The 24,558-nt window shown below is 40.5% G+C and overlaps 1 protein-coding gene and 1 pseudogene across 2 annotated transcripts in view; one reads left to right on the top strand and one right to left on the bottom strand.

Annotated features, from left to right (window-relative positions):
• Positions 1 to 24,558, top strand: part of Spon1 (spondin 1) — a 282,898-nt gene that overhangs the window by 106,979 nt on the left and 151,361 nt on the right. For both annotated transcript variants that reach the window (XM_074041877.1, XM_074041872.1), the window contains exons 4-5: positions 9,191 to 9,264; positions 13,749 to 13,871. In XM_074041877.1, the coding sequence (XP_073897978.1) occupies positions 9,191 to 9,264; positions 13,749 to 13,871 (197 nt within the window). The remainder of the gene's footprint in view (positions 1 to 9,190; positions 9,265 to 13,748; positions 13,872 to 24,558) is intronic.
• LOC109680382 (selenoprotein K-like) lies at positions 22,173 to 22,836 on the bottom strand (annotated as a pseudogene).

The following is a 24,558-nucleotide window of genomic DNA, read 5'->3' on the forward strand; positions in this document are numbered from 1 at the left end:
GCCAAGGCAAAGCAGGACAAACTGCAGAGTAATGACTTATGTGAAGCCAGCCAGAGGGAGTGTGTGATGAGGCAGGGCAATTATGTGATCACACCCACGCCCTGCCGGGTGCAGCAAGGCCTCTGCACAGAACCCCCAGAACCCAGGAGCAATCGCTTTGCTTTCTACTTCTTGTTTTCCAGCTGAGACAGGTTCTATTTTGGATCAGAACTTCATCTGGAGAGAAGGCACTTAAAGCCTTGGGTGCTTAGAATACAAACTTAACCTTAATCTATATTTTAGTTGGAGACTATTAGCAGAATGACAGTCACACCATTTCCCATATCTACTATCTTGCATTTCAGGCATAATGATGCTTCTTATGGTTTGGGGGAAGGGGTTCAGGAACCCCTTTGAGAAGCAGATGAAAGCATATAGATGGAGCAATTGAGCAGGACATACAAAATATCATCATCCTGAAACCTGTCTACAAAACCCAGACAAAGAACCCCAAATTTGATAAGCCTTGACTGAATTTTCTGTTAGGTTCCAGGAATGCAAAGATAAATAAGACACAGTCCCTGAACTTGAAGGCTCATGGTCTCGGGAGGGTTTATAGATGTGAAGAAGGTGGAGAGGGAAGCCAGGCAGGCCACCAAGTGACAGGATAACTACATGAGACATTACTAATCAAGAGCTCAACAACATCAAAGAACCAGGGAACCTGTCAGCTGTCTCCTGACTAGTGGTGCGCCTGGTGCCAATAATCACATTGCAAAGGGCTGAATGACATACTAAGGCTGAGTGAAAAAGAAGTGTCATTTTTCAAGAACATCAAACCCCTCAATCATGTGTTCTTAAGAGAAAAAGATTTTTGGCCTAACGATGTATCTGAGATATTGCCTTCACCCCAGGCTCGAGGATTAGACATCTGTCTCTTTGCAAGGTTAAGGCTAATTTAAACCAGAGAGAAGAAACTGTCAAAAGATGCTGAAAAAAAAATTGATAGTTTGGTTTAAAACAATTATACAAAACGAGAAATGGTTCTCTTTACTCCCCAGAATTGCCTACCTGTGAAGGCAGACAACTGGGACTTCATCCTGCAACCTATTTATTTCACTCATGTGAGTTTGTTTAAGAGTTTTTACAATGGCTGACAAATTTACCACCAGTGATCTAGCAGGTACCCCTAAGGACTTCACCGTTTCCTCCGTCTTCACATACAGGCCTGTGAGCGCTGCCTCCAGAGAAAAGAATATTTGCCTTGCCCATATTTTCCTGTCAGACTCCTACCTGGGTCCCTCCTTCCCTTTATAGCCAAGACTCTCTTCAGACTGGACTATGTAGTTGATGCCTGCCCCAGCAAGGGACAGTGGGGACTTCCCCTTCTACTTCCTGAAACCAAGGCCCTCTTCTTAGCCCTCATCCACCGTTGTCTTTCTAAGAGGCTTTTGTAGGAGATCAAAGCATCCCTGGCCACCCCCCATACAGCCTCTTGACCTGACATGTGGAGCCAGGCAGCACCTACCTTCTCCCTCCTTCTTCTGTATTCCATGTTTCTTTATTCATTCCTCTTTCAATCAGTGAGGCATGCTTTTGAGAGCACTGTTCATTAGAAAACTTGACTAATGCTGCTTTCAACAAATAGAGGTTTATTCTTTTCATATAATCAGAAAGCCAGAGGTAGATGACTACTGGTATTATTTCAGCAGTTAAGTGGTATCAGGGTTAGAGTATGTGATTTTTCTAGACCTTTTCCTCATGGTGGCAAAATGGCTGTCTTGCTTAATGCATTGTGTTTGTAATCAAGGTTAGAAAAAGAGAGGCAGGCTGCAGTGGTCATAAATTTCTTCTATCTGGAAAGTAAAACTTCTTCAAAGGGTCTCCCCTCCATTCTGAAACCTCCCTTTATTTTACTGAGGCCACATGTGGGTCATAATTTCCTCTCTCTTAGCTGTAGGAAAGAGGGAATTCACCATCAGGATGGACTTACTTGGTACTTACTACCTCAAAGAGAATGACAGTTCCTCATACATAGAAGAGGGAGGGAATGGGTGTAGACTGCAGTACTTGCTAGGCAGTATTTTGGTTCATCCAGTTTCATGTCTGTTTCCTGCAGGTTGTCAAATGTTTGGAATCACACACACTCTGTCTTACTCACCTTTGTACCTCCAAGTCCTAATGAGAGCTCTGTGACACCTACCTTGATAAACAAATTTATGAGTAAACAGAAGTCTAGTTTTAGTGCCTGGAAGTCAGTTTTATAGTATTTGAATCTATATTTATCCCAATAAACATTCCAAACATTAAAATATTCTTCTTTGTGCTTCTCACCTCAAAATTCATTCGTTTGAAACACAATCCACTTTTCTTCTTTTCTTTTTACATCTCCTTTATGATATGAAAATCAATCCCTTGTTAGTTTTTCCATTGGATTTTGGCAGGAATAAATTTTTGAGTGCCAGAGGAGTAATATTGACAAGTTATATCATAAAAATGAGGTCTAAAATTGAATAATAATGAGAGGAAATGGAAGCTACTTATTCTTATGGTCATTCTCAAATTCTATGAGGAGATACACTCAGTGCTAAAACTAGTTTTCCTCTCATTTTTGTGAAAGTTGGGACTGAGACTTGGTAGATGTTGCTTTGTTCAATGATGTGTGTCAAAAGCTCCAGAAACCCAATGAGCATCCATTGTTGGGAATGGGTTGAAGTCTTGCTAAAAACCTGACTGATCTTTTAACCAGATTCTGGTCACAACTTAAGCTACATGTGTTGTACAGCACTGTTTGAAGATGACACCACTGAGTCAGGTTGAGATGTCTGCTCAGAGCAGACAGCAATGCTTCCAGGCCCATGGGTGGTACACACACCAAGGGTCTCTTTTCAGTATGCAACTCTGTCTGCTGCAGCATTCCTGTCCCTGGTTACCAGCCTAGCCTCTGGGACTCCAAGTCCAGCTCCAGTCCCATTTTTCTAAGAAGTTATACCTGATTGACCTCATTCCTACCAACACTTCCCCCAGATTTGCCTCTCCCTCCACCTTGTCTCATCCAGAAATGCCCTTTCTGTATCCGAGTCACCAGAACACTGAGAAGGATTCTCTGATTGGAGGCCCCTAATGGGCTGTGTGTTCCAAAAGTTACTTGGGTGTACCCTGTTATAGTTTCTTTAGAATGGTCTGACATCTGCCTCTCATGTAACCCCTTGTGCCATTTTGTCAACAGACTCAAGTCCACAGGATTCTATCAATGTCAGTATCTCGGTTGTACTAATTATACTTAACTTTTGTACAGTGTTAGCATTGGGAGAAACTGAGTTCTCACAACTGTATTTGAATCTATATTTATCCCATTAAACTTTCCAAACATTAAAATATTCTTCTTTGTTCCTCTCTGTCTTGTTTTAGTCAACACCATTCCTCCTTCTAGTCTTTGGGGTTTGTATATGGACAGTCAGTTTGTTTTCCTTCCTCCATCTGTTTTCTTATCTGTGAAATAGGGATAATATAGTGCCTACCTCCTAGGATTCTTGTAGGGGTAGGGGGAATTAAGTAAGTTCATATTTGTGAAGCAGATAGAAAAGTGCTTAATTGTTAACTCAACAAAAAGTAAAATATCTTGTGCTCAATCTTCTCTTTCTGCCCCACACCCAAAGTTAATAAGTCCTGATAAATTTTCCCACAGCATGACTTGTAGAGTGTGTTTCCAGCACCTTCTCTCAATCCAGGCCTTCAGTACTACCCTCCTCTCTTCCTCTTGAGGCCGTGCCATTGGGAAGTTCATCTTAGATCCCTCCTCCATTGTGAGGCCTATCATGATTTCTGGTTTCCTCTTTCTGTTTCTCTCTTTTCACCCACTGGAATAGGAGTTTCTTACTGGGCTGCTAAGATACTTAATAACTCAGGTCATAACTCTGTTTCCTGAGATCTACCTAAAGCCATATAGAAGGTTTGTAAGAGGGGCTGGAGGCATGGCTCAAATGGTAGAGCTCCTGCTTTGCAAGCACTAACCCCTGAGTTCAACCCCAGTCCCACCAAAAAAAAATAAATAAATAAAGGTTGGTAAGAGTCTGTATCATGGCATGCACCCATGAATGTGAGGCCACGGTCAGTTAGTACTTGGCATCCTTCTGAGGTAAAATAATGCGGAGGGTCTTGACACCTGAGGATGGTATCATCATTGTGACTTCACTATTTTGTTTCTGAGTTTTTCCACAGTTATTCTTTCATTGGTAGAAGGGAAATAAATGTTGCTGGTTATAAACTGGACTACCCCGATGGAAAACATTCCTGAGATCAGAGAGAAATTTTATAAAGTAGTCCAAGAAATGTTCACTAATAGCAAATTTACTGCAATTGGGAAGAAGATTGGCAAAAGTGGTCTGGAGAACACAAACCCAAGATTCATTTGGGCTTTTTTTTTTTTTTAAATCTCTGTCTGAAGCATCTGAGAAAGGTAGCACCCTCCAACCCTCCTCCACAAGTGAAGGAGACAGACCCGACACCAATCATAAAGACAGCTGAGGCTCAGTAAGCACTTACCATGTGCCAGGAACATCATCGGGGTGGCACTCCTAACAACAGCAGTGGTTAGGCCACTGCCTACCAAAAATGACCACTAAGTTCAACTCATGCAGTAGGACCTTCCATGAATTGTTTCCAGGTGAATCTCCCAAGGAAAAAATAATATAAACTTTTTAGACAGCAGAGGGTCACACACCTAAGAGATCTGGGATGGTGTTTCTGGAAATGTTTACTTTAGGTTTAAAAGAAAAGTTTTGAAATGATTAGTGAGTTACTTAAAACCTCAATATTCCAAAGTTCTAGAAAGTAGCATACTGAGAAATTTAATTTATATTTCCTTACCGTGCTTTCTCACGATAAGAGAGCATTCAGTATATAAATGGTATGCAACAGGACTGCCAAATTGCAACACAGAGTGGAGAAAATTTGTCATTTTGAAATGCTAAGGGAGTTCGTACTAACAACTCTCTCATCTTGTAAAACTATTATTTTTCTGAACCATAATATGATTTATAAGCCTCTGCTGAGTTTTATACTTTTGATGGGAATAGTCTCAAAGTAAAATGCGTTTTCTCAGAATATAAAATTCTCTTAGGAGTTGATCAAATGAGGAATAAAGAGAAGCATTGTCTACAACTAAGTGTACCATAGTCTTGGCCTCCACTAGCATATCTGTAGGTGGATGTTGAACTCCTTAGCATTCTAGGCTCAGCTTGACTCTCACTCTACACATTTTCCCTGAGTGACATCAGCCATTGCAGATGGTACTGTTACCTAGGCTCAGTGACTCCCACATCCATACTCATATTCCCTTAGACCTCTCCTGAGTCATAGATTCCTGGTCTAACTGCCCACTACACTGTCTACCACCATATCCAGTAGCCACATTACTCTCAAATTCTCTCCTTCCTCCCAAACCCTATTCTGGTTCCTTGAATTCTAGTATTAGAATGACACCAACTCTTATAAAAATAAGTAAGAGTCAGTCTCTGCTCTCAAGAAGCTTATAATCTCTTATAGGAGGCAGAAAAAGCAAACAGGCAATTATTCTATAGGTTGATAAGTGTTAGGCTTGGAGAATACCAAAGGTCATATGTGTCATAGGAAAAACACTAGGTCAAAGAATCAATCTGAAGAAAGAAGCATCTTTGTTTGGCATTAATTAGGGTGTGTGTGTGTGTATGTGTGTGTGTGTGAGAGAGAGAGAAAGACAGAGAGAGAGAGAGAGAGAAAGAGAGAGAGAGGAGAGAGAGAGTTGGGGAGCCATGAGAAGCAACAGAAGGAATCTGGTGGATAGAGGCTAGGGCCTGAGAGTATGAAGATGGGTGTAGAGTAGGGCTTGGAATGAGGGCTCCAAGGGGATTAGACAAAGATGAGGCCAGGTCTTGGGGGTTAGATGAGAACAAAACTTGTATCCCCATTTGATCTGCACAGGGTTTGAAACTCAAAGGCCATGATGCACAGGGTATCCAAACTCAGCTTTTACATAGCACACTTCAAGTGATAATGACTCCCATTCTGGACAGACCCACCATGGTCTTAGCTCTCCACAGAATGCTCCATGGGATGCTGAAAGAGATCCAAGGAAAAGCAGTTTGGGATAACATTTAATAATAACACTTCTCTTACAGAGCAATTACTTTGTACACACCATCACCGTTAATCCTTCACCTTGGATTAAAGATGGCCTAAGACAGCCATGGACTTTGAAAGTAAACAGAAGATTTCAAAACCTGGGCAAGTTACTGAGCCTCCTTGTACCACCGTCCTCCTTACCTGCAAGATAAGGGTGGAATCCCACTGAAGACAAGAGTATTTTGAGAGAATTGTCAAGTCTTGATGTGAAGCTACTTACAGCCTTATTTTTTCTGCAGAGTATTGATGCGTTTGATTATGGAGTCATTAATGGTGTTTGCACCCTCCTACTTTCTAATGTCTGAAAACTTCTGAATTCAAAACTGCACCTAGCAAAAGCATTTTGGATGAGGAATTTGAGGATATACACACATGTGCGCATGCACGCACACACACACACACTTATTTGTATTATATTATATTAGGTAATGTATGTATCATACTCCCTTAGCACAAAGTGGCATGTAATCAGGCCTCAGAAATGCCAATTATTATTTTTAAAAAAATAGAGAGTGGACTGCCTTAGATTTTGCAAAGCCTCAAAGGGTGAGGAAATACATGTTTTCCATCTGTGGTCACCCAAAGTTGTACAATCGTATTTTTCAAAAGTTAGGGGCAATTACTTTTCACGATCCTGCCTTGAAGTCCTAGGTTTTGCCATTGTCCTTCCATTCACAGTAGGAATAAAACTCAGAGCATTCATTACAGGTGTTCGCAAAGGCTGGGTGTGGCTGCCTGGGGAGAGAGCAGCCTGGCAAAGGCCTTGTAGAGTAGAAGAGGTGTTCAGACGAGGTGGTGAACATCAAAGGTGTGGAGCCCACTGAGCTTGATGTGAGGTGGCGATGAATGAAGCAACGATGATTGGGGAAAATTACAAAGAGCCTTGAAACCATGCTTGTATTTTACCCTATAGACCAGTGGCTTTTAAATGTTTTAGGAAGAGAATGTTAAAACCAAATTTTGATTCGTACAGGCCTGTATTCTGCAGCTACTGCCAACCCTTTTTTACTCTGTGGCCCAAGTGCTCTTTTAAAAGAGCAGATCTGATCATCTCAGTCCTTAGGTCATGCTCTTCCAAGGCATCTCATTAAACTTGGAGTAAAATGCAGTCCCCCTGCAGGCTCTGGGTGATGGTGACATAGGCTCGCCCACTTCTGCATTCATCTCACACCACTTGCTTAACTTGCCACTTGTGTGTCTTCTTGTAAGCCCATGTCCCTCCCTTCCTTAGAGATTTTACAAAGGTTGCCTTCTCCCTTTCTTCTCCCTCCTCTCTTTGGAAGAGCTCCTGCTCTTCCAAATCTCAGTTCATCCATCCTTTCTGGGGGCAGCCTGTCCCAGCTTAGCTAGGACCCCTGTGCTGTGTTCTTCTGCACTCTGTGGATCTCCTTGCGGCTCTTCACTGAGGTTGATTAAATCAGTAGCTATGGGTTTGGTGTTTGATACTTTTCCCTACTGTTCTATAAAGTTCGAGAACAGGAAGGGTAGCTCCATTTGTCTTGTTGATGACAGTACTCCCTCAGTGCCCACCACTAAGCAGAACCCCAGAAAGGATTTGTTGAGAATTCACCCATAAATACAACAGGAAGGCAAATGTGGGAGGAAGCTACTATAGTTGGAATAAGGATGGTCCTTTGGTTGAAGCCCTGGGATACTTCCCACTAAGCCTACCCCTCACCCTCCCTAGAGGTCCCTAAGGCATAGGATAGACACTCTGTAAAGCACTAACCATAGATGGGGATGGGGGAGCTGCTCTGTCTAACAAAAGGCTTTGTTATTTGGCTTTAGGATGGGGGTGAATTTAATTCTCTTGGCTGGAGGGAACTTTCTTGCTTAATGGTCAACAGAATGGATAAATGATCAAAGTAGCTTTGTGTAGACAGGAAGCATATTTCATTTATTTCAACATCTCATCTCTCTTGGGTGGGGAAAGACTATAAAAGACATCTGTGGGACTGGTTCTGAATTGTATTCTTTTGTGCAAGACTAGATATAGAATAGACGTTTCTTTGGAAAGTCATCTTGGCCTTGGCCCAGACCATTGGGAAAATTGTCTTTGCTCTATGTAGCTCCCTGCTGAGAACACAGGCCCATTGCTGGGTCTGGGATCTTGTGACACAGGGCAAATCGTGTGACTCTAACACTTACTTGGCGTGGTCAGCTATAATGGAGTCAAGGCATGCCTTTATCTGTTAAATAGGGCGAATCGAAGTGAAAATTACCTTTTGATTGAGTAGCGTTGCTGAAGAAAATCAATAGAATGGCTTGAGATTTATTGGCACCATTTCAAATTTTAAGTGTTGTAGACTCTCAAATTACTGGAACACTGGGTTTTGGAATTCAACTTTTTCAAGGCCATCTGAAAATAAACAGTAGAGTGAGTTAAAGGAGAAGCAGCATGTCTGTGCAATCCTAGATAAAAGAGAAAATATGTGCTGACCCAAAGTAAGCCACCTTTCAACCTCAAAGTATGCTTTCCAAATTCTAAGAGCCTGTGTTTGACATGTTTAAGAGAGAGAAAGATCACAGCTGACGTTGTCTTTGTTCAGAATGTAGGAGACGGTTTTGTCTAGACTTTCAGGAAAGATATAGAATGACATTTTCAGAACAAATCAAAATATATTTTTAAATTCCTTTTTTCCCTTCAGGAAGAGAATGTGACATGCTTCTATAATTTGAATTTGGTTGATCTATAAATGGCCTCAATAGTTTAATACAAAAAGTAGAGTAAAATGAGCCATTGAGAAAAGGTACTAAAAATGCTGCTCACTTTCTTAACTTAATAATATTTTCAGTAACCACTCAATAGCTAATACTGAGTGAGTGACTTCTAGGCAAGTGCTAAGCTTCTGACATACACTTTCTGACAGTTTTCACAGTAACCCCCATGAGGCAGGTATTATTATTGTGCCAATTTTCTGATGAGGAAATCAAAGCACAGAGAGTTGGCATAACTCACCCAGAGCCACACAGCCACAGGGGGCTAAACAAGGACCATGTCCAACCCTCCACTCCTCACCACTGTTCTTGTGTTTTCTCTCCCTCACAGGGCCAGCATTGTACAGAAACGCATTATTTATTTTCAAGATGAGGGCTCTCTGACCAAGAAGCTTTGTGAACAAGGTAAGAGCAGGCGGAGGGTGAAGGGGGTTTGCAGGAAAATGGAAGGGGCTCCTTAGGTTCAAGCATCCACTGCAGGAATTCAGGCACTTGGGCTTTCTGAGTTCCCCTGGGCTCTGCCTCCTCACATAGGTCTGATTTTTAATCTGGCTGTGTGCTGTGGAAAATTGGATCTGCCTTAAGCTCTAATTACTCAGCTTGATTCCCTGGGTAGGAGATAATGTACCTTATATTGGTGTCGTCTTCTTATTTTTGTGAAACAGTGATTATTCTGAAGAGGTTCCTTGGAATAATTCACAGGACTTAATTAAGGAATGCACAATTGTGTACCTCTAAAAAGTTTATAATGGTTCTCCAGAAAAATCACTTCCAGGAACTTACATGGCAATTTGGACAGGTTGGGGGAAATTTTCCAGGGAAGACCAGCAGGGGTAGGGATGCTACAGGAAACTTGACTTTGTGATTTCATCACACCCAGGACTCTGGTCCTTAGAGTTGCAAGCTCATCAACACCATCTCCTTGGGGTGAAGGCATTCTAGCAAAACTCATGGAGACCAAGTAGACTGGAGAGGATGGAGCAGGGTTCTGGGTTCAGATCATGCCTGGGTTTGAATCTTCCTCTGCCCCTCCTAGCCATGGGACTTAATGTATGCAAAATGATGTAGTACTTCCCTGACTCACAGTAAATGCTATTAACACAAGTGGCAGCTATCACTATCTGTATCCAATAGCTTGTTCATTAATCTACTGTTTTAAAAAAAATAAGACCTTCAACATCTGAATGTGTTTAGAAGTCATTAGATAACTCAATAAAAATAGAAAATGCTCTGTAATTATACAGCTTGACTATCTCATTCCTATTCATTTTTGCAGAATTTTTATTTGCATTTAGAGCAATTAGTCTTTTGAGAAGAAATAAGCCTCTCCAACTCTAGAAAATCATAAGCTACTAAAAAAAGGTTGATAAAGGTCTTCTGGGAAAATAAGAAGAAGAATAGATAATAATTTCTGAGTACTTGCCAGGCACTACTCTAAGTGCCTCATATGCATTAACCACGTGACCTGCACAACAACCTTGTGTGGCAAAGATTATTTTATCTTCCCTATTGGATAGATGAGGAGCCTCAGACAAAAGTAGCAGGAGTGGCTGTCTCAGCACCATACAGCCAATTACAGAGGTCAGTGTTGACACTAGGTGCCAGCTCCCTGAACCACTGCCCACTGTCAAAGTGGCCACCTCCTATTTCAGTAGCTTATATTATTACTTTTGTCAGATCAATGCATTGCCTCTATAGATGAGTAGGAGTAAAAGTAAGACCTATGTGGAGGATTTTGGAGACACAGTTGGATGTCCTGCCGTCTCTATTGTCAAGGTCATACCTCTATCAGACCAGAGTACTAGCTCAGTGGCAAGACCCTGCCCAGCTTCCCAGTGGGCACCACCATGCATGGTTTTGGGGGCTTTTCTTACTTGTATTTAACTGACCAAAAGTTCACTCAGCCTTTCTCCAAACAGGTAACATCTAAACTCTTGAGGCTCTTGGTTCCTAAGTGACAATCCCATTCCTGCCCTCCCTCCATGAACTGGTGTCCAGTTCCCACAGGTTAGAGTTAGGGTGCTCTGAATCACACAAATTCAAGTCATCTCTCTCTCCCTCTCTCTGGTTTACAGTGAAAGTGAGACTTTAATGGTGGTCTTGAAAGATCGGGTGTCAGGCCATCTCTTGGTCTGTCCCCATAGGTAGCTAATCACAGCCATTGTTGTATGGTTTGGTTCAGCCTTATTTCTAGGATTTGAGGTTCTAAGGAGACACTTCACTGACACCCCATGACTGACAGGAATCATTAACTATAGGGCCCTTTCCAAAGCCTCCATTCTGATGTTGTGTGAAGCCTTGTGTTAATGTGACACATTAAAGTTTGTGGTAGTGATGGTGTTAAGATTTGGTGACATGGTACCACTAAAATGGATGACAAATCTAGTTTCTCCTAGGCAGAGATCCTATCAAAACGACTAATCATACATCTATAGACAAAGACTTCTTGCCAATGGCAATTCCACAGGCCAAAAAAGGCCCTGGTAGGTTCATCATTAGGTGTGGTTGTAAATGATCCCTGGAGATAGCAGATCCACAAGGAAGTCAGTTAACAAGGTGGACCCACCTTAAGAAAATCTTTGAAATGTAAGCACAGAGCAAAGGGATTTTTTAAACTCCTTTCTCCAGCTCTTTCATTAAGATCTCTACATTCTTTGCTTCCTTGTTGAGTCAAATTTGACCTATCTAGGAAGGGGATAGTGAAACTTGGAGCTATTATTTTGCCTTTCCAATCAAAGCCATTAATCCATAGGCAAAGAATTAAGAGTCCAGCAATAGCTATCGTTATTTTTTAAAGTAACATTAGGTAACTTATAATTAAGAACAGAGAAGCATAAAATTATTCACAAAATTGACCTATAATAAACATATGCTTTCAACACACTCTAATACCATGCCCCAAACAAAGGACAGACAGAGGAGAAAGGAAAGAAGGGAACCACGGAAAAACAGTTCTTATTTCCAAACCTACCCATTTATTTTTTAGATGGAAGCTTATTTTCCTTTGGAACTCCAAAAGGTTTATTATAAATGCATTTCTTTAAATCCTTAGACACATCTTTAACTTCACCACCTAATCTGAAAGTCCTTTTGATAAGGTGCCTTATTTTGGGACTTGTAAAGATGATTACTGCCTCATTTAATAGCCTCTGGTAGTTGCGGTTGCAACCCCAGTATGTATCTCTTAGTTCTGAATCCCTTTGCAAAGCTAATTTAGTTTTTTTTTGTTTTTTTACAATATAGTTAATGATAATGGGAGTGCAAAGGACTAAGTCTTCTGGAGTTTCTTTCCTTTCCTGAAATATATTCAGTAGGGCTTGTCCCTTAACCATTAAAATATTCCCACAGATATAAGATCCAGGCTTCGTGCACACATGGCAATGGACAGCTTGCTCCTAAGCACAGACAATGCTCTGGCCTCTCCCAGGTGTACAGACAATGATTTCTATGTTGGGTGGTTGCAGCCCTCTTCTTTGGGACTCTTTAGAAATCTCATAGCTATGGAGAGAGGTAATTTTTTAAATGCACCATGTTTCACTTGAAAAGGCAAAACAGAAACAAACAACTTTTTTCTCTCTTTGTAATTTATGCAGACCTATCCAAGAGTGGGTCTTTTCTGGAGTGACACAGTGCAGAGGTTGAAGGCATGGGATCTGGACCAAAAAGACCTGGGCTCTGGTTATGTCTGCACTGCTTACTAACCCTGTGGTCTTGAGCAAGTCACCTAAGCTGCCTTAGTTTACTGATCTATAAAATAGGAATAGCCAAAGTACTTCTGAGGATTGTTAGGATAAAAGAGGCAACAACACATGGAAAGGGATCAGCACATACAAGCACTTAATACTTTGTAGTTATTATTACAATGCTCCATTCTTTTGTCTCCACCCTACACCCAGAATTCACGTCTACCCATCACTGATTTTGCGTGTTCAAACCTAGTGAACCCAGTATAAAAGACTTGCAAAATGCTCTTTCTGACACGCAAAATGATTTTTATATTCTTTGTTGCTGCTCTTGTGCAATATTTAAGAATAAATGTTCAACTTGCAAAAAAAAAAGGGAAGATTTATGTTCATACTGCTAGAGGAACTAAAGAAAAAGCAGTTGCAGTAAGTTGCATCTGTAGTCATTGTTTGCATCTTGCAGGAAGCAGAACAGCACAAGAGCAACAAGGTACAGTTAGGGATGTGAGTTTGACAATCGGAAATACTGAATTTATTCATGTAATCTCTCTTTCTCCACTTATCAGCTATTCACAGCTAAAAATGGGAGCAGAGAGGGAATCTTGAGTTTTTCCTGGCTGCTTCTATAATACCTGAACTTGTGAACACATTTGCAACCCCCACCCCTCCCAGTAAAGTCTCTGAAAGTGTGATAAGAAGTGACTATATAAGCATGCCTTTTTTTTTTTTTCCAGCAGTTCTCTACGTATCCCTCGTTCTCACTGTTCTCCTTTAAAGCTGTGTGTTCTGGCATTTTGGCCTCAGAGAATATTTCTTAGAAAAAATATACACATGTATTCCCATGAAAACCTGGTAAAGAAATCCTTTTGTGAGACGGATGGGAAAAGAAACCAGGATCCACAAAAGATAAACCCCTGATTTGCCAAGACCTCCTCCATCTTAAAGATTCTGCCCTGTTGGTCCCATAGACCTCCTCAAATTATTTGGGCAAAAACTTTGAATTTTTATTTGCAAAATATAGTTCTCATACTTAGAGAAATATAAAATCCTTTCTAGCCCAAGTATTGGTTCTGAGTCTTATTAATCAATGAAAATTGTACGACTTCTTTCCCTAGATATTGTGGTAAAACAAGCCAAGATGGTGCTGCCTTTCTTGTCAAGACTTCCATTTGCTTGCTTCTTAACTTGGTGACTCTCCTGTTTCAGATCCCACATTTGATGGGGTGACTGACAAACCAATCTTAGACTGCTGCGCCTGTGGAACTGCAAAGTACAGACTCACATTTTACGGGAATTGGTCCGAGAAGACTCATCCAAAGGATTACCCTCGTGAGTAGAGCAGCTTCGTTATGGGTTGGGGAAAAGCACATGGGTCAAGTTCTGTTTGATTGTGGGAAGCACAAGCTGAACTATGTCCAGTCTGCTCAATATTATCCATTGATTCATGAAACTTGCATTCCAAGTAAGTAAATTCATCGAGACAGGCAGACACAACAGCGGTATGCTTTTAGCTTCTTTGCGTAGCATTGTTCTAAGTGTTTTCTTAGCTGTCATTAAAAAAAAAATTCCTGAAGTCATGTTACTTATCTCCAGGCTGAGCATTTGGTAACACAGCTCTATTCATATCGTGCAACGGGCCTATTTGTGCTGGAAATAGCTGGCAAAGAGACTCGCTCTTGACTCCACAGATCAAGGATAACAGCTACTCACCATCCTAACTGTACCAGGCATCAGTAATCAGTCAATATGCCTTATGATTCCAGACGTCACCTTGCAGGTGACAGCAGTCTTTCGGTAGCCAAGACCAATTCATGAGAGTTGATAGAAGACCCCAAACTTGCTCTTTGGGGAGAGATGTAAACCACAATCACCCCTCAACTCCTTTTTATAAGACCATTGTCTGAACAAATGCTCCCCATGTGCTAGGCACATGGTGAATACATAGACAAATTCCATAGATGAAATGCAAGATGTATTTCAGGTTCTCATGCCACTTGGGGATTAGTGAGGCGGCAGATGCTAATCAAATAATCACACAAAAAGATGTGAAAATTAGAACTATGAACAGTAAATTTATCACACATTATCAAGCATTTTTAACTTATGTTGTATCATTTAATCCTCAAAGTAATCTGTTTTTTGTGGATAAATTCACTGGGAATTAAAGAGAGGTCATGATTTGCCCAGAGTCAAATGTAGATAATGGATGCAAGATTCAAAAAAGGAGTTTGCCAGGTTCTTTCATCTGCCTTTAGTTTGGGTTGCCTTGAAAACCCTGGGTTGCCCGTTCTCTCCAACTGTGGGTAGCAGGATGTCCGTGTGTGGCACTAAGCGTATTGTATCTATTCATTGTCTGTTTTATCCTTATGCATTTCACTCTGGAGTTACCACAGCTGGGAAAGAACAGTAGGAATGGGAGAAAGAGATTAGAAGAGGGATTTGGGCCAGACCCCAAAGGAAAGGGTAGAAAAGAGCATGTGGTTGAGACTTGAAATGACCCATGTCAGACCAGAATCTCCCTGGTCCCCAAACAGCCCACCCAGAGGAGACTCCAGTGTTTCTTGGCAGATCAAGAGCCCTATTGTTTAATTTTACCCACAAGGATTGGGATCTTAGAAGCCTCTTGCTAGTTCATTCCTCTGACTCTGGATTTCAGCTTGATCTGCCTCAGCTGGTGTGAGAGACCTGCATGAGCAATCTTGGACTCTTTGCCTGTGTTGTGGGGAATACTTGGAACAAAAGTGTTGGAAAAAATTTCCTGCAGTGCTCTCATCCACTAACCCAAAGGAAATAAAATGTTAGGGGCCATTACTCATCTTTTGTGATCCTAAGGAGTGTTTGCCCTTTTATATTCTGCCACTGTCATTTCCCAGAATGGGAGGAGGGGGTGCTGTACAAAACTATTGTTCTTGGTTCTTTGAGGCAAATCAAGTGCAAACCTATACAGAATTCCTGTGGAGTTGCTGGGAGTTAAATAAATATACATGACATGTGTTCCAGATTCTCCAGGATTGTTCCATTGTAGGATATCATTCCATTGTCAGATATTGCTCCATTGTCAGATTGTATCCTACTTTTTGGTTGGAAAAATTTGATCACTATGTACAGAATAGCATTTATCACGTCATACAGCAATTATTTCTGCAGGAGTTTTTCTTCACTACCAGACTAAGAAGTCCTCCAGGACAAAGCCATGACATGCTCAGTTTTGATTCTTAGTGCCTAGAAGTGCCTGGTGCCTTCTCAAGTACAGGTCCTGACTGTTAAGCTCAGGGTGGCATTCACTATGGTGGTGGTGTCTAGCCTACACCTAGTTGGGATGGCCGGTACTGATCAGGGAGTATGGGCTGGACCTTTCCTGAAGGTAAAGGGGTGAGCTTGAACATTCAAGGGACTGTGGCCAGTTGGACCAGCCAGGACCTTGAAATTTGGTGTTCTCCACAGTGACTTCTCCCAACCTTAGGTAGCAGATGAATTTCCTTTTGCTGCTGCAGGGAGGAACTCTCTTGATAACCAGCCCTTGTCTTTAAGCACACAGAAGCTTCCCAACAGCAGTGCAAAGTGACAAATGCCAGGTCCCCCTGTCCTTTGTTAATTAGTCATCCAAAACACCACTTTCCCTGTAGGGTTAGGGCAGTGGTTCTCAAGCTTTTTAATCTCAGGACCCCTCTGACACACTTAAAAATTACTGAGAACCTCTACATACTTCTGTTTATTGGGAACATTGTTAGATACAATGTTCACCATACCAAAAATGAAAGCTGAGAAATTTAAAAATACTATTTATTAGTTTTTAAAGTACCTTATACCAATAACAATAAACTTGTTACATGCTTAATAATAAACCTATTACATGTTAACATAAATAACTTATTTTATGAAAATGACAATATTGTCCAAAGCAAAAGAAATTTAGTGAAGAATGTCATTCTTCTACATTGTTGCCAGTCTCTTTAATGTCTGGCCTAATTGAAGACACATGGATTCTCATTCACCTTTGTTTCTGCATTCAACCTATTGTTAATATTTTTAGTTGAAGTATATGAAGGAAATTCTGTCTTACATGGCTATAAAACCGGAAAGGGAACAGTATTTCAATAACCTTTCCAGTTAATTACAGATAACCTTTGATCCTATACTATAAACTCTACATATGGTGTTTTTTAAAGATCACTTACATGTGGAATATTAAACTATATTGATGGGCATATCCTCTAATACACTAAGATGTACTGCTTCCCTTCCACTTTGGATGGATCTTTCACAAATGTCTGATTTTATTACATTGGTTATTTGGGAAATATTCATTTACTGAGTTATGCAAATTATTCAAATGCTGAGGCAGCTCATTAAACAATATCAAAATCCCATCCATTAATATGACTGCAGAACTCATCAGCAAAGTGGCTGACAATTGGAAAGCTTTCAAGTTCATAGTAGTGGATACATGTGTTCCAAGATTTTGATTTTTGCTTGAAAGTTCAAATTTTATCATTGGCAACAAATTCTTTTAGTTGTTTTCCTCGAAGTGACAGTCTCACTTCATTTTTGAGAAAATGTCTGCCAAATTCCCAAGTCTAAATAACCATAACTTGTCTGTCATTTGTTCTTTCAAGTAAAAAAGATGTTTTATAAGCATAAAAAGTGGCTAGTCTAGCTTGTATCTCAAAGAATCACATAAGTGCTTGTATTAGGACAATCAGAGTACTTCAGTATATAGCAGAAGTGGCTTTCGTGTATTTCCCAGTTAGTCACTCAGAATAATAAAAAGATGTGTACTCAATGGTAGAGACTTAATAAGACTAATCATTTTATTGTTATATCAAGGACATTCTCATGTGAAACTAACTTTTTTGTTGTCTACAGTGAATTATATGTCCCTGAGGATGCATGCACTACTGAGACAGTTCAGGGCCAGCTGACTCGTGTTCAAGGCCAGCATGAATGCCAATACACTTCGAAAAGCAAATAATGCCTTAGTATTGTTATGAAATAGTTTTCACTTCTCAAACCTCCTGGACGAGTCTCTGTTTCCAGGAGTCTGGGAACACACGTGGAGAGCCTCAGCAACCTGAGGTGTTGCTCAGTTCTCTGTAACTTGGCGCCGAGAATTCACACTGGGCCCAGTGTGGAGGGCTCAGCCATCTCATAGAGTGACCGATCTGCATGTGGCTTTTTCAACATGGTGCAAATGCTTTGCTCCAAATGTTATTTTGGAGGTTCTCTTTGTTGAAACACTCTGCACTCCTCTCTCCAGGAGGAACTAGCAATGGTGATTTAGAAAAGGGGCAAGAAAGTGCCCTAAATGGCTTTTGGCACTGTGTTATAATCATCATCATTACCAATACCACCATCTCTGCTGACCATCCGGAAAAGGTAAAATCCCTTTAAAACTGTCTTAATAAGTAGTTTTGAAAACTCATTTTAGTTCTGGGCCTATAGGTTTTGCCTCCTAATTTTATAAATGAAAAAGAAAAAACCCTAAAGTACAAAGAAATTATAGGCTCAGATCACATAGCCAGCCAGTGACCAAACCAAAATCAAAGCTTAAATTCCAATAGATTCCCTTTTGCCTTTCTCTAGAGATTGTCACCAGGCAATCAGTCTTCTGTCTTTTAAATTAAAATTAAATAAAATTAAAATTAAAATTAAATAAATTAAAAATCTTATACACAAACACCTTTTGATAAAGCCCTGTTGTGCTAACATGAACTCAACTGGTCCCAATTCTGTGCCCTCTAACCTGCTGGGTCCCTCTGTATAAAGATCGGCTGTGTGGAGATCCCAACTTAGAAGCCAGAAAGGGAAGGTCTGAGTTTGCTGAGTCTGCTTGGAGTTCCTGGATCCTGAAGCATTAAGAGCTACAAGCGCCTCAGTGTCTATTCTAGGCACTACCAGTCTGTAGCTCCCAGCCTCAGGAACTATGGGAGCAGCTGCTTCCTAGGAACAAGGTGAATAGGCACATGAAGATGTTCTGAGGCTAGAGATGTGCCCAGTCTTTGCCACAGTAGTGGGAGCTTTCTACCAGATGCCAAGTCTCTTTAATCTCTAGCTGCCATCTAGCTTCTGGGTTTTTGACAAATACTTCCATCCTATAGGCATCCTGTCATCTCCCTAAACAGTACAAGGGGCATGACTTCTCTCCTTTTGATACAGCATCAACTTCAATACTATTTTAGCAAGGATATATTGATGAATACTTTTCTAGGAGCCAGATATTTTCTCATTTGATAATATATCACTCAAAATATTAATATGGCCACTGGGAAATATACTCCGCACAATTAAAGTAAATTTTACAATGAAATTCAGCCATCATCTCTATTAGGTCACTTATTTGTAAAAATTATGATGTCCAATTCCATGAAAAATCACACTCTCACATGTGACAACTATTTTTATTTCCTTAGATAGCTATCCTGTGTCACATTCAAACAAATCGTATCCTATTTTCGTGCTTGATTTTTTTCCATAGTCATAATTTATTTCATTAGATTACTCCAAAAACTGATCTAACTATTCTTTTATTGACCATTTTGGGTGATATCAAGTAACATAGAAAGCACTGTGATTAAAAAAAATTATAGGTATGAGGGAGAATGATGGAGGGGGTAAATTTAATTAAGACACATTGTAAGCACATATGTAAATACCAAAATGAAACCCCTCTGTACAACTAATATATGCTAATTTTAAAAATTAGCAAAGTCTTGCTCTACCCTTCCCCCTTCTTTGGAATTATTTCTTGAAATCATTTCCCAAGTCTTAATGACTGCTGGCTCTAAGGATATGAGTTTGGGTTTTTTTTGACTCTTAAGACCACTTGCCAGATTCTTCTCCAAAATGTTTGTATTGATTCACTGTACTAACCATAATGAATAAATACATCTATTTCTCCCAGACTCCTTAGCATTCAATTTAAGCTTTTTTGTTTGAATTTGGCCAATTGAATGGCTATAAAAAATTAATCTTATTTTAAATTGGCATTGGTTTAATTACCAACACACTTGGACCCTTTTCAGTATTTATTGCCTTTTGTCTTTCAAATCACTAGGATGTTGGCATGAATCAGGTCTGATTTTGCTCATTATATCCTCAGGGTCTTGCTCATTGTCTGGCACATTGAAAGTTCTGAATAAATAGTATTGAGTGGATGAATGAACATAAGAAGTAGTTACAAAGTGAATAAGAAAGAGAGTAGAGGGAAATAAGTGATGAGAAACTACTAAAGAGGTTAGCCCAAGAGAGGGATAGGACTGTATGTGGCTGTTGAGTAGAGAGCAAATTGGATAGGGCCAATGGTATGTGGAAAGATGAGTTAGGAGGACATTGCAGGGATTTAGCAGGCGCTACTGTGCTTGGTCTGTGGTGATGGGGAGGATGAATAGATTTGGCCTGTGTTTCAGCAACAGAGTCCATCATGGTTTGGATGCAGAAGAATGAGAAAGATCAAAGCTGACAAGACAGGTATTTGACTTGGAAATAGGGGTGCTCTTTTAAAAATATTTCTTAATATTATTGTCTTTCTATTTTTACAAAAGATTTTGAAATCATATCATCAATCAATGGAATTGTATTAAATCTAAAAATTACTTTGGGGATAATTGTTAACTTTATAATATTTTGCTGCTTAATTGCTTTTGTGAATAAAACCAGCCATTTGTGAGTTTCCTTAGTACAGTGCCTAGAACAGGGGTAACATGTAGGCTTCCTTTTCTGACATAACTCCAGAAATAAAATGAAATATTAGTCAGGGTTTCCCAGAGAAATAAAACCTATAAGAGAGAAAGACAGCTAGATAGATAGACAGATAGGCAGACAGATAGACATGGAGATTTATCATGAGTTGGTTCATACAATATGGAGGTTGAGAAGCCTCACAGTCTGCCCTCTGTAAGCTGGAGATCCAGGAAAATCAGTAATGTAGTTTGGGATCAAAAGCTTGAGAACAAGGGCAGCCAATGGTATAAACCCCAGCACAAGGAAAGGAAAAGACCAAGGTCCCAGCTCAAGCTCAAGCAGGCAGGAAGCAAAAAGTTGTTCTTTGCAGGCCCTCAGATGATTGGATGCTGGCTACCATTTTGGAAGGTGATCTGCTTTATCAAATTCACTGACTCAAATGCTAATCTCATTCAGAAACAGCTTGGCAGACAGACCCAGAATTAATGATTAATCTGGGTGCCTCATGGCACTGTCAAGTTAACACACAAAATTAACCATCACACACTTTCAAGAAAAATAACCCTGCTCCTTCCCTCCATCAATAGGAAGTGCCTTTCAAAGATGACTCATTCTGCCCATCAGCCACTCCCAGCTCTTTTATGGACTGGGAGTAGAGAAGGAAAATCAATGATCAGATCTTCCAGTTAAACATGGAAGGTTGAATACACACATTAATCTCTGTTCTTTTCCCAAATCCCACAAAAATAACACTAGATGAATAAAGAAAATGTAAACCCACAAAGAGAAGAGAAAAGAAGCCCACACCTAACGAAAGATGTTACCAAGATTAGGGGAGATGAAGCGCAAATGACAAGTGGCAGCTGTCTTAGCAGAGTGAGGACAGCTGAGTCCTAAGGGCATGATATTGGGCAGTGCGTGAGAGCCAACCCATGTCACCGCACAGAACACAGGAAAAGCCTTGGGAATTAGAGGAAGGCCAAGCGTTCCACAAAATGAATGAAAAACAATGAAGTTTTAGAATACTGGGGATAGGAACAATCCTGAAAGTATGTAGAAAACAGGTAGCAATCAAAGAACCGAACAGAGATGGCATCAGACTTCTCCAGACCAACAAGGCCACAGGACAAATGAGCCATGGGAGCAATGTCATACCGTTATGGTACGCTCATAGCATTATGATGAATTCTCAGGAGAGACCTCTTTGTTCAGCCCAGACTCCAGACTGACTCAGAGATGCTGTTTGGTCGACTCCATTGTGCCGGCTGGGTTGCTTTCTGTCTCATCTTTTCATTAAAAGTTTGGTTGTCCAAGGACACTGCCTTTAAAGAGGACTGCGCTCTAGTCCCTGGCTCAAGGGGGCCCACATGTCACCTCTCTTGATGTAGCCATTGACACCTAAGTCCCAGAACAGATGAAGCATCAGTTCAGGCTTGCAGCACAGGAGTTGCCTCTCTCTTTGGCTAGGCTACAAGATATCTAGGTATTTTGCACAGGAGTTTTGGAAGAGTTTTCATGGTAACCGCCAAATCTACTTCTACACTTCTTCAGTCTACTTTGGGAGGGTGATCTCTAGTGACCTCATTGCCTAACTCCTTCCCCATCTGCCATCCAGCTGAATTTGGTCAATGGGAAGACAAAGACAGAGGAGAGTAAGCTTTTGGTTTTGTTTCTGTGTTTTGGGACAGTACTGGAGTTTGAACTCAGGGCCTCATGCTTGCTAGGCACTTGAACCACACCCCAGCCCTTTTTGCTTTGGTTATTTTTTTTTTTTTTTGCAACCTAAAAATATTTACTTATTAAGACTATACTAATACTTTAGTAAACTATACAAAACAGGTGAAAGGAACATTTGCATTTTTAGAACTGCATGTCAGTCAGTTCAGCTCTCCATAGGGGGACTTCCCAACATGACCTCATTCATGTGTGAGGACACAGAGCAATTCCTGTTTAGACACACACATTCATCTTCTGGTCCAACATGGTCAGCCTTCCATTTCTTGATGATTTCCTACCATGAGTGTGGATGTTTAGTTGTCTGCTTCTTAGAGCAGACGTTTTCCTTCCTCATCCACCAGCCTTTGGAGGAGGATTGGGGCCATGAAGATTGATTTGACCTATTCTTGGGGGAAGGTTTCCTGGTAGCCCTATTCCATCATCATATCTGGAATCAGATGAGTTTCTGTAGCCTCTTCCTTTCTTCACATCTTGTTCTAGCAAAGTTTTGAAAATCAAAATCGCAAACTTGACTATTCCCCAGAAGAAATCTGCTATCAAAGATAATTTCCATGGGGACTGACTCTGGCTGTCCAGCACTTGTCCATTCGAGATGTAAGCCATCTTTGCCTCGGGTTCCCTGCTTCTCTTGCTTTGGTTATTTTTGAGATAGGGTCTCACTTTATGCTTATGGCTGTCTTGACCACAGTCCTCCTGTATGTGCTTCCCCCTGTAGCTGAGATAATAGGCATGGACCACCCTGTGGTGGAGATGGGGTCTCATTAACTTTTTGCCAGGGCTGACCTTGACCTGTGATCCTCTCCATCTCCACCAAGAGTGACATATCTTCAGGCTCCCTCCTTTGTCCCTCCCTGAGACCACCAGCTTCTGTCCATCCACCCTCCTTCCCAACTACAGGTTTTCCTCCATTTTCCCTAGGGAGATCTTCAGTGTAGAAGTGCTCTTCAAACCTTGGGCGTTTCACCTTCCCCCCTGCTTTCCTTTAACCCTGTCATACCATTATAAATTGTCCCCTTACCAAGCTCTTCTCTCTTGCCCCTTTTGATTTGGCTATCGCTTTCCTGGGGAACTCTGATGGACACTGCCACCTTTCCAGAAACTGATGTTTAGACTCTGTGCATGTATTACTTTGATAAAATAAATACAAATAAACAAATACAGTTAATTCAGTTATTACTAGGATTTTGCATTGCTATAGGATTTTACTCATGATCATATATGTACCTGTCGTCTCTCTGACCCACTCAATCGCCTCACTTTCCCCCACCTGCTATAATACTGCTTCTTCTGGACTATAGACATCCACATAGGGCTGTCTTTTCTCTGGGTCTGTGGCCAAACTCAGGTGCCAACTCAGCACCCATTCCCTAGGCTTCTGATTCTCTCTCCCTTTGCCAGCCCTGGGCCCTCATCTCACCCAAAACATTCAGAGGAGCAACGCTACGAGTAGACACATTAGTGCTTGCTTGTCAGGCAAGTGGCTTCTAGACTTTTAACTAAAAGGAGCCTCTTTAGTAATGTAGAGTGCGTTTGCATGGATCATGTGACTACCTTAAAAGTATCTCCAATGTCTGTAAAAACTGACACTTGAATAAATTTCAGTTTTTCCTAATGGCTTGCTTTCTTCTCATGAAAGCTTTGCAGTTTCTTCTTCACCGTCCATGAAGTTAATTCCTAGGGTTATTTTTATATTTTTATTATTACCATGATGGAGATTTTCAGTTTTCATTATGTTTTCTGCCAAGCATAATTAATGTACAAGAATCCTATTGATCATTATGCAGATTTATTACACCTGTGTGTTTATTTTCTAATAGTTTTACCCAAGATTCCTTAGATTACTTAAGTAATCAATTGTAGTTTTCCTGGAAGAGCAACATGGTTTTGTCTCTTTTTTTTTTCTCATTACTATTCTATTATTTCTATGGTTTCCTTTTTGTTCTTTGACAAGAACTGCCTATACAATGTTAAATAATAATGTAAAAATGGATAGGCTTGCTTTACTCCTAGTTGTATTTAAAAATGCCTTTAGTAACTCTAAAGTTCAATGTTGACTCTGGGCTCCTAGTGCTGGGATTACAAGCATGAGCCACTATACCTGGCTTCAAATGCCATTTTGGCACCTGTTGGTATGATCATATAATTTTTACTATTTAATCTGTCATTAAGTATTATAATGCCTAGTTTTCCATTAGTTAACCTATTCTTGCATTCTGTGCTGTACCAAACTTCAATCATGGTGTACTTTTTCCTTTAGCATATATGTATAACTATCTTCCTCCAGTGTTATGTACTATGGACAAGTATTATATTAATTTTTGCACATATGTTCTCTATAATTCTTGCCTTAGCCCCATAGGATGAATAATATGTTCCCTATTTACAGAAAAGGAAACTGAGTGTCAGGAAGGTTAATAAGGAGACCCAGTTCATAGAGCAAATCTGTGGAAGAGCCAGGCTTTGAATTGAGGCCGTGTTACTATAAATCTCCTTTGACATGGTTATCTTCCAGTATTGTCTTCAAATTCTTCTGTCTAGACTACATGCAAGAGTAAAGCAAGTGTGTAGTTCCTGGATTTTACACCTCCTCTTTATCTGA

Source organism: Castor canadensis, chromosome 1 (assembly GCF_047511655.1).
Source record: "Castor canadensis chromosome 1, mCasCan1.hap1v2, whole genome shotgun sequence".
In the NCBI taxonomy this organism is placed as follows: Eukaryota; Metazoa; Chordata; class Mammalia; order Rodentia; family Castoridae; genus Castor; species Castor canadensis.